We start from the raw sequence: 9,726 nt of genomic DNA, 5'->3' as shown, positions 1-9,726 counted from the left end.
CCCACCTGTACAGAGCACCCCCAGGAAGGTCACAGCCTCCGCATCGCACCTGCACGGAGCACCCCCATCCCACCTGCACAGAGCACCCCCAGGAAGGTCACAGCCCCCCCATCGCACCTGCACAGAGCACCCCCAGGAAGGTCACAGCTCCCCCATCACACCTGCACAGAGCACCCCCAGGCGAGTCACAGCCCCCCATCGCACCTGCACAGCACCCCCAGGCGAGTCACAGCTCCCACATCCCACCTGCACAGAGCACCCCCAGGAAGGTCACAGCCCCCCCATCCCACCTGCACAGAGCACCCCCAGGAAGGTCACAGCCCCCCCATCCCACCTGCACAGAGCCAGGTGCTGCTGCCATTTGCCCAGGAAGCTCACTTCCAGTCTCTTTGCTGCCTCAGAAAGGCCTTGGCTGGATGCAGGGGCAGGAAGTGGGCTCCAGCTCCCAAAAGCATCGTCCACTGTAGCCCCTGCTGCCCCAGGCCAAGGCCATGCTCCAGCAGCAGGAAAGGGCTCATGGCAGGGGAGGTCTCAGCTCTGTGCTGAGGAGGGGAGGGTTCTGTGGAATCTCCCATTGGCCAGCTGGGTACTGAGGTGCTGTCAACCTCAGAGGGCTGGCAAGGTGGATGTGGTTTGAAGAAAGGTCCTACAGGCCTTGTTTCTTAAAGATGAGGTGAGTGGCCGCCCAGGCTCAGGTCAGTGGACAGAGGTGCCACCGCCAACACGCTTGACTTGGGAAGATTCAGCCTTTCCTGGCGCCCTCCACGGCTCTCCCTGGACCTCTGCCCTCAGCCCCAGGCTGCCTGAGCCCATAAAGCCCTCAGCGCCTGCAGGCCATTTTCCGACTGTGGAGCAGGAGTGGAAGGGGGCTTCTGAGTCCTGTGGAGTTGCTCCCACCCCCCACCCGGGGCCACATCTGCCTGTAGCTGGGACTCAGTCCCTAGACCTGCATGTTTTCCACTTTGCAACTTGGTGAATACCATTTGGAATTCATAGAAATTGTATTTGACTTCTATTCGGACAGTAGAGACAGGAAATTTGCAGAATGCTGCAGGAACTTGCTGGTTGTTCCTCGGGGTAGCTCCAGATGCTCTCAGCCTTTTGTTCCCTGCAGACAACACCCCACACCCGCCGTGCTCTGCACTGTGTGGAGGGGCAGGGAGCAGGTTTTGCAGCCTCTCCTCTCAGAGGGGCCTTTCTCAGGGGCGCACAGCTCCAGGTCAGCCCAGGCCTGGGGTAGGAGGGGCAGGCAGGCAGTGCGTGACCCCCCTGCAGGACCCACTTCTGTGGCGCCTGACAGTGCAGGTGCCTGCGGCGTGTGTGCACATCAGGGACCCGCTCAACTGCTCTCAGACTGTGGTGTCGCTGGGCTGGAATGGAGAGCAGGCATTGTTGAGCCGCAGGCTGTGGCACACGGGGGTCTCCCTCCGTGGGTGGGGCTTTCCTTCTATCCCAGAAGCCCCTGGAGTGGGCAGTGTCTCGGACCTGACAGACATGCAGGTTTGCTGGGCTCCGGAGCTTGGGTGGTGTCTGGTACGTGTTGTGGGCCTTGTGGATGCTCGTTCTGCAGGTGCTTGTTTCACAGTGGAGAAATTGGCATCCTGGGAGATCTGGTTTCATACTGGACTTTTGTTGTGTCAGGACAAGTACAGCGTCTTGTTTCGGGACTGGGTGAGAAGTCGCTGCTTCCTGGGAGCAAGCTCTTCCTGAGTCAGGGCAGAGCGAGGTCCCTGTGGTGGCTCCAGGCACCAAAATTCACCAGGAGGTTGGCAACACCTTCCATGCGAATTTTTGGGAGCCCTGTAAAGCTGACCTGGCCACGTGAGGGAAGCCAACTCAGTCTTTCTTCACCAAAGCTCAGAGCAGAAGCAGAAGGAGGGCCTGGTGAGGAGCGGGAGGGATGTGGCCCTGACCCTTAGGCTCGGGCCCTGGAGCCCACCCAGGAAGTCACTGGGGCACTGAGTCCTGCCCAGTCTGCACACACAGGGTGTGGGCTGCACCTGAGATGGCTGCCCTGCAGGAGCGGGACACGTTCTGTTTGCCATAGAAAGCAGCTCTTCACTGCCCCTCAGAGGGGGTGCAGCGTGGTCTCCTGGCCTGCCACTCTAAAGCCTGACTTCTGAGGAACACCTTTGCCTCTGCCTGTTCCCCTGACACACGCCTCCTAGGATCCTTAGATAATTTAAGAGCATGGTAACATCTGCATTTTGGGATCTGAACATACCACAGCCCCAACACCACTCCACCTCCTCCCTCCGGAGTCCCAACACCGCCCCAGCTCCTCCCTCCGCAGCCCCAACTCCGCCCCAGCTCCTCCCTCCGCAGCCCCAACACCGCCCCAGCTCCTCCCTCCGCACCCCCAACTCCGCCCCAGCTCCTCCCTCCGCACCCCCAACTCCGCCCCAGCTCCTCCCTCCGCACCCCCAACTCCGCCCCAGCTCCTCCCTCCGCAGCCCCAACACCGCCCCAGCTCCCTGTGTCCACCCCTAGCGGCCACATGCAGCAGAGTGGGGCCCACTCGCTTTTGACTTCTGATGGTCGGTGGAGTAAGGAGATGCCTTATGCTCCCAGGAGTCTCCTGTGCTGTGCGCTGCTTTGCAAAGTCTGTTATCTCAGGGGTTCTGCTTTCCTCATGTTCTCAGGGGGCTTCATGTCTCCAAAACATTAACTCCCCTGCTCTGGGTGACGGAGAGAACAGGCCTCTGAATGTGCATAGCTAGGTCTTGGGGTTCAGGGCCCTGCAGAGGTTCTCAGCTGCTTTTCCAGGCAACTGTGGGCAGAGCAGCCGCTCGCTGAGCGTGGGCCCCCTCCCGGAGAGAGGAGGACTTGAGGGCTATCTGTTGGGGAGCTGGGGTTTCTCCGGCAGCTTCGCCACCTCTTTCCTAGAGGGAGGCAGCCGTGGGTCTGCTTCTGTTGTGTAGAGGTGGCTATGAGAAGCAGGCCTGGGGAGGGCTGGTCCCCGGGCAGCATGCAGGGTGCAGGGAAAGCATGGGGTGCGCGCATAGAGACCCACGGCCAAGCTCGCTGCTGAGGTGTGGCTACGCCAGTGATGGCTGTGGGCTGGGGCTCACTGGCCGGTGGCGAGGCCACCTCCCCCACCACTGTGTTTGCCGCGTTATATGAGGGGCTGGTGCCAGAGCTCAAGGGCTGTCTCAGATCTATGCACTGAGGACTGTTTACAGACTCGCTGGTGGTGGCAATGGCAGCCTGCAGTACTTGGGGTTTTGCCCGTGAATGTGACGCAGGTCGATGTGGCCAGGTGTGTGCCCTCCTGCAGGCTTGTCCCATAGGACATACGAATCCGCATTCTCAGCATGCCCCAGACCTAGTTCCTAGGAAGTCAGCCTCAGATACCTTGGAAAGAGCTAGGGTGGGTGGGCAGTGTCTTCTGAGGAAAGCGACGGGCACATTCATGGGGACTGTGGTGGTGAACAGCAAGGGAGTTGTGCCCTGGGAGCTGAGCCAAGAGACCAGTTAAGACCCTTCTGTGTTCCAGTGACCGGGCAGGTGTGGGGTCCAGTTAGCCCGTTGTCACAGACGTCACCCACCTCTCTAGGGTCAAACACCAGCTGAGGGAGAAGTTAAGTCCTGAAGAGAGAGGCTTCTTGGATATGGTGAACGGAAGGGAAAGGAGGTGCCTCAGAGGAGAGCTTCAGAGGCCCATATCTCCCTGGTGGCACTTCTTCCCCAAGTCAGGCCTTGGCAGAGCCTTGCCTCTGTGCTGCACCTCTGCAGTTGGCACCCCATGACCTACCCCAGAACCCACAGGGCAGCTGGAGGAGGATTCAGAGGTGTCTGGCCCCTGATTTCCATCCACAGGAGGGCACTGGTCAGGCAGAGGAGGAGGCAGCTTCTGTGCCCCTGACTCTTAGTGCTTGGGGTCTTCTCTTCCCCGCCCCTGCCTCCTGCCTCTTTTAGAAGACACAGCGCGTGAGTTGTGTTAGACGCTGGCCGAGTTCTCTCACGGGTCAGACGAGTGCAGGGTGTGCTTGTTACGAGGAGGCTGAGGTGGAACAGCCCAGCTCTCACACCGTGTCTTGTTAGTGCTCTGTGTTGATGCCTTTAGATGCCTCCAGCCCAGTCCCTGTTGTGGTGCTGCAAGGCTGGTACGCTCCTCGAAGCACCATGGCATGAGATGGAGGTTCCTAGAAGCAAGAAGAAAGGTACAGTACTGACCAGTTGGCCTTGATTTACTGATGTGTTTTAAACTGTGTCTGCCATTTTATATCTGCACTGTTTGGAGGAGGGACGGGGAAGGTGGAGTTTAATTACAGGCACGTGTTTTAACAGAGACCTGTCCTGTGTGAGCCAGGTCACCGGTGCTAAGCTGTCCCACCGCATTCATGTGTGGTACGAGGTCTGGGGAGGCCCAGGAGAGGTGCCTGGAGTGAGTGAATGCTCGGTGGAGGTCCAGGCTTAGCGGACTTGAGGGGCTGGTAACGAGGTGTTTAAATGGTCTCACAGTCACTGCTGAGAGGTGAGGTGGGTGGCACCAATGCTCCCAGCACCGCTGTGCTTTCCCCACTCACAGACCTTCCTTTCTGCTCTGTCAGCTGTCAGGTGGACGCAGGGGGCTCCGTAACATTAGGTAAGGACCTGGGTTTGGAGGACGCCGTGGCATGAAATCTCTCCTCCCTCTCTCCCTCGCCCGCCTCACAGAGAAGCAGGGCCCTGAGCGGAAGAGGATTAAGAAGGAGCCTGTCACCCGGAAGGCCGGGCTGCTCTTTGGCATGGGGCTGTCTGGAATCCGAGCTGGCTACCCCCTCTCCGAGCGCCAGCAGGTGGCCCTTCTCATGCAGATGACAGCTGAGGAGTCTGCCAACAGCCCAGGTGAGCCCAGCCTGGGGGTGGTCCCTGGCGCAGGGAAGGGGCTCTGCCTGGTTGCAGCCTCGTGGCTGTGCTGAGGATAAGCCCTGTGCAAAGGGACCTCGTGACGGTGGCCTGGGCTCTTGAGGATTTGAGAAAGCAGGGCCACCCACAGTAACGCCCACCTGTCCCCTCCTTGGCCTGCAGTGGACACAACACCAAAGCACCCCTCCCAGTCTACAGTGTGTCAGAAAGGAACGCCCAACTCTGCCTCAAAAACCAAAGATAAAGTGAACAAGAGAAACGAGCGTGGAGAGACCCGCCTGCACCGAGCGGCCATCCGCGGGGACGCCCGGCGCATCAAAGAGCTCATCAGCGAGGGGGCGGACGTCAACGTCAAGGACTTCGCAGGTGGGCGCCCTGTGCCTGGCAGGGGCCAGAGGGCCCCACTGGAGCCCTGAGCCTCCCATTGGGTCGGATGGGCTGTGCCCTCGTGGGCTGTGCATCTGCTCTGCAGGGCCCGGGGTGTTCACAGCCACACTCACTCCAGTGGGGTTCGCTGTTGCTGAGAAGAAATCAGTGTTTCTTGGAAAGTATTTCAAAGTAAACTTGTTTGCTGGGTTTTATTATTATTTTTATTTTTAGACAAGGTCTCGCTCTGTTGCTCAGGCTGGAGTGCAGTGGCGTGATCACGGCTCACTGAAACGTTGAACTCCTGGGCTCAAGCGATGTTCCCAACTCAGCCTTCCGAGTGCAGGCGCACGCCACCACGCCTGGCTAACTTTTTTATTTTTTGTAGAGACAGGGTCTTGCTAAGTTGCCCAGGCTGTTTTGAACTCATGGCCTCAAGAAATCCTCACGCCTTGGCTTCCCAAAGTGCTGGGATTACAGCTGTGAGCCCCCATGCCTGGCCTATTTTTAAGAGAACTGAGGAATTTTAAATCGTGCTCTGCTGTGTTCCATAAACCTCACGTCCAGGCCCCTGGAGGGGCCGGTCCCTGGTGTGTCTAGCAAGTGGCTGCATTCTGCAGCAGAGGGTGCCCCCGAGCCGGGAGCGCGGCTGGGTCCACACCCTGGACTAGACTCCCTCCCTTCACGGGGCTGGGGCCTGGGGTTTGCCTTGGACCCGGACAGAACTGAGTCTCCCCAGACCTGACACAGCCCGGGGGCTTAAAGGCCTGTGATTAGAGTTTAATGTCCCTTCTTTCCATAAATGCCCCATCAAACCATGGGTGGTCCACATGTCCCAGAACTATCTGTTCCCAGTGTAAGGAGAACAGATGAACGAAATCGTCTGGGTAGAAGTCTTCTAGATTTCTCCCACTGCCCTGGTTTATAGCTGTCTGACCCAAACCTAATTTAGCACCCTTTTTTTTTAAAGCATTTTTCTAAAAGAAACTTCTCCAGAGCACTGCCGTGTGCTTCCCATGGGGCTGAGCTCCATTTCCACCGCTGCATGCGGCCACACCATCCGATGGTGGGCTCCAAGCTCCCCAGGCAGAAGCTGCCGGCCGGGGCGGCCTTCATCATGCAGCCCGAGCCTGGGCGCCTCTGGAGCTCCTGCTGCAGCAGCTCTTCAGCCTTCAGGAGGCGCTCTCAGCCTCAGTTTCCCTGTTTCCGACACTGGAGGCTTCCCTTCCTTGTTTTGCAAAGGCACATACGCCTCCAGATCAGTGAGGACGAGGCTGCTGTTTACGGCACTTGTGTTCACTGGTCTCCTACCCCTTTAGGGCGATTGCTGCAGGTCAGCCCTGTGGGTTGTTAGTCTGTGGGGTTAACAAGCTAGATACGGATTGTGCTAAGGGTGCCACAGTAAAGAGAAGCGAGGGGTTCTCTGGGCTGGCACCTGCTTCCTAAACTGCAGCCCTCACGACAGGGCAGCTCCCCACCTGGCTTGTCCCTGCCCCTTAGCCCATCCTCAGGGTGCTGCCTCCAGAGACAGGAGGGGAGTTCCCAGGATTAAATCACGTATGTCCTGAGTGTCTGTTTCCAGGCTGGACGGCGCTGCACGAGGCCTGTAACCGGGGCTACTATGACGTTGCGAAGCAGCTGCTGGCCGCAGGTGCGGAGGTGAACACCAAGGGCCTGGATGACGACACGCCTTTGCACGACGCTGCCAACAACGGGCACTACAAGGTTGGCATCCCCCGTCCTTCACACATCCGGCCTGTCCTGGCATCTGGGTGGTTCTGTAGCTCTTTGTCCCCGTAGCTAGCCGGTTTCATGGTGTGGGGCACCGGAAAGCGAGTTTTTGCCTTGCCCACCCTGAAGGCCGAGCTGTGCCCTCTGTCTGCCCCCAGCTTTCCCCTCCGGGGTCAGCACCTGGACGGCCTCTCACAGGTTTCGCAGCACCTGCCATCTATGAAAATGCTCGTATCCGCCAGCCGTGTAGGTCTGGTTGGATTGGAGCAGGTGAAGGATTACACCAAGTGGAAGGAGGCCTGCAGGAGTTGCTGCCGGTCCCCGTCACCACTGTGGGGCTCTTAGACCTGCAAGGCAGACCCACCCTCGTCTGGAATGAGGTAACACCAAGAGGTGTGGCCAGTGCACAGAACCATAGACTCAAGATTTAGAAAGTGGCCACTGTGGCCGGCCCAGGAGCAGTGGGCACTGAGAGGTCTTAGCCTCTGTGGGAGCCGAGAGAGGTTGTTGTGCCTGACAGCCTCGTCCTGCAGGAAAGCAGGGGTGCTGCCTGGAGATGGGGCGGGTCTCACCGACGTCATCACCAGAGCTCTGTGGAGAGCCCCTGGTTGCAGGCAGGACAGCAAGGCTGGGGGGTCACACGGGGCCACATCTGCCCGTGCCCGTCGTGCTCCTCTGCAGCAGGCCCCACCTGGCCATTGCGGGAGGTCCCGGAGCCCACAGCACCTTGGCCTTAAAGAGCAGACTTGAGAAACAGCTCATTCAGGTGGGGTGGGGGGTAGATTGAAGACTCTGAGACGAGCAGGGAACTTAGAACACTGAGTCCATATTTGAGTCCATATTTGATGTTAAAACGTGGCCGTTAAACTCTTGGGTAAGATGATGAGTGGCGTTATGGTTTACCCTGTTTCTTTTTTATGGGCCCTTCCAGAGACATGAACTGGAAAAGGCTCTGCAGTGTCTGGGACTCGCTCATTACTGCGGGGGGGGGCCGGTGTGAGGGGAATGGCGCTGGGGGCGGTGTTGGGGCTGGGGCATCCGATGCAGCTTCATACTTCTGTAATTACCACTTTTAAATTTTTTTATTATGAAAAATGTCAAGGATTTACGGTGAGGTAGGCAGGATAATGGCCCCCAAGATGCCCGTGTTGTGACCCCAGACCTTGTGAGTGCCTCACATGGGGAAATCGTCCTAGGCCATCTTGCAGGTCCTGGGCAGTCCCATGGGCCCTAAAGCCTGTGAGCCTTTCCTGCTGAGTCTGAGAGATCCCAGAAGCAGGAGAGGTTAGAACCCGAGGAGGGCCACACCTGTGCTGCTGGCCTTAGAGGAGGGCCGAGGAGTGTGGCGGCCCCTAGCAGCTGGGACTGGGGACCTCCGTCCCGGCCCTGCAAGAAACTGAATTCTGCCAGCAGCCCCCATGATGGAGGAAAGGAAGGACCCCGCCCTGCCAGCAGCTTGACCTCTGACCTCCAGAATTGTAAGCCTGAGGTTTTGTGTGGTCACCATAGAAAACTCACATAAGAACTCTGTGCTGACTAAACAATAGAACATGTCATACACGAACTGGAAATTGATTCTGTGGGCGACAAGAGTCTATAGTAAACGTTATTACAGATTCTTTGAATGCGCTACTCTCAGACTGGACTAAAGTTGGGATTATATTTAATTTGTACGTGAGTTCAGTGCGTTGCTGTTCTGGGCATAGGAAATTCAGGTTGCGGGTGATGAGCAGCTGGACAGAGCTGTGGACGGAGCTGTGGAAGTGTCACCATGGCTGTTTCTGTCATCCGTGTGACTGCCCTTACCCTTGTAAAATCAAGCAAGGGAGAGATTATTTTATTTTCTAATGTAAATGAAAATAAAAAATAAAGCAGCTTGCAGAAACTTGGTCTTTGTTTCCTCTATTCTGTCCCCCCTGCCCCTCCATAACACTCTTCTCCCTGACCTCCTGCCTGAGCCCTCCACGGCCACTCCGCACCACTCTGCTGAGGAGCTCGCTGTTGGCGGGAGGGGAGCGCCTCCGTGAGGACATCCCCGGGAAGTCATCTCCTCGCGGCAACAGAGAAGTGGTGGAAAAAAATCCAAAGGAGGCAGAGCCCTTCTGAAGGAAAGCACAGGAGGGGTGCGGGAGCCCCTGCGGCTGCAGCCCTTCCCACAGAGGAGCCACGGCCTCGCCCATCGCACCCGGAGCCTCGCCAGGCAGTCCCTGTGCGCTCGGCTCCCACACCCTCAGACTGAGGGGCCGCTCTCGGGTCGAATCCCAGGGTTCTTGGAAGGGGCTGCCGTGTTGTGCGGAACGGTAGAGGCGTGTGCTTCTCCAGCAGTCCTTGACGCGGGTGTTCCTGTCTTGTAGGTGGTGAAACTGCTGCTGCGGTACGGCGGGAACCCGCAGCAGAGCAACAGGAAAGGCGAGACGCCGCTGAAAGTGGCCAACTCCCCCACGATGGTGAACCTCCTGTTAGGCAAAGGCACTTACACTTCCAGCGAGGAGAGCTCGACGGGTAAGTCACGGCCACTGAGCTGCTTGTTCTCTATGCAGGGATGGCAGAAGTGCCTTGTGGTGTTGGCGCAGCGTTGCCCCTCTGATGAGCTCCTCCTCGGATGCTGGGGGCTTTACAGGAGCTTCTGGACTGCGGGAGACCCCGCCCAGGTGTGTCGCTGCCGAGAAGCCTGCAGTCTTGCTTCTAAGATGCCAGCCCTGTCTGGTTTCCTCCTGCCTGCGGCTGGTTTCCATGAGTCAAGCAAAGTCTCTGCAGAGGCAGGGTGGGAGCTTGCCA

The 9,726-nt window shown here is 58.3% G+C and overlaps 1 protein-coding gene across 3 annotated transcripts in view; it reads left to right on the top strand.

Annotated features, from left to right (window-relative positions):
• ANKRD11 (ankyrin repeat domain 11) overlaps nt 1-9,726 on the top strand; it is a 149,779-nt gene that overhangs the window by 121,160 nt on the left and 18,893 nt on the right. For all 3 annotated transcript variants that reach the window (XM_011971978.1, XM_011971971.1, XM_011971985.1), the window contains 4 exons: nt 4,660-4,830; nt 5,014-5,217; nt 6,800-6,942; nt 9,303-9,450. In XM_011971978.1, the coding sequence (XP_011827368.1) occupies nt 4,660-4,830; nt 5,014-5,217; nt 6,800-6,942; nt 9,303-9,450 (666 nt within the window). The remainder of the gene's footprint in view (nt 1-4,659; nt 4,831-5,013; nt 5,218-6,799; nt 6,943-9,302; nt 9,451-9,726) is intronic.

This window comes from Mandrillus leucophaeus, unplaced genomic scaffold, assembly GCF_000951045.1.
Source record: "Mandrillus leucophaeus isolate KB7577 unplaced genomic scaffold, Mleu.le_1.0 Scaffold10, whole genome shotgun sequence".
NCBI lineage: Eukaryota > Metazoa > Chordata > Mammalia > Primates > Cercopithecidae > Mandrillus > Mandrillus leucophaeus.
Note: the sequence above shows the minus strand (reverse complement) of the source record. Positions and strands in the feature narration are given on the sequence as shown.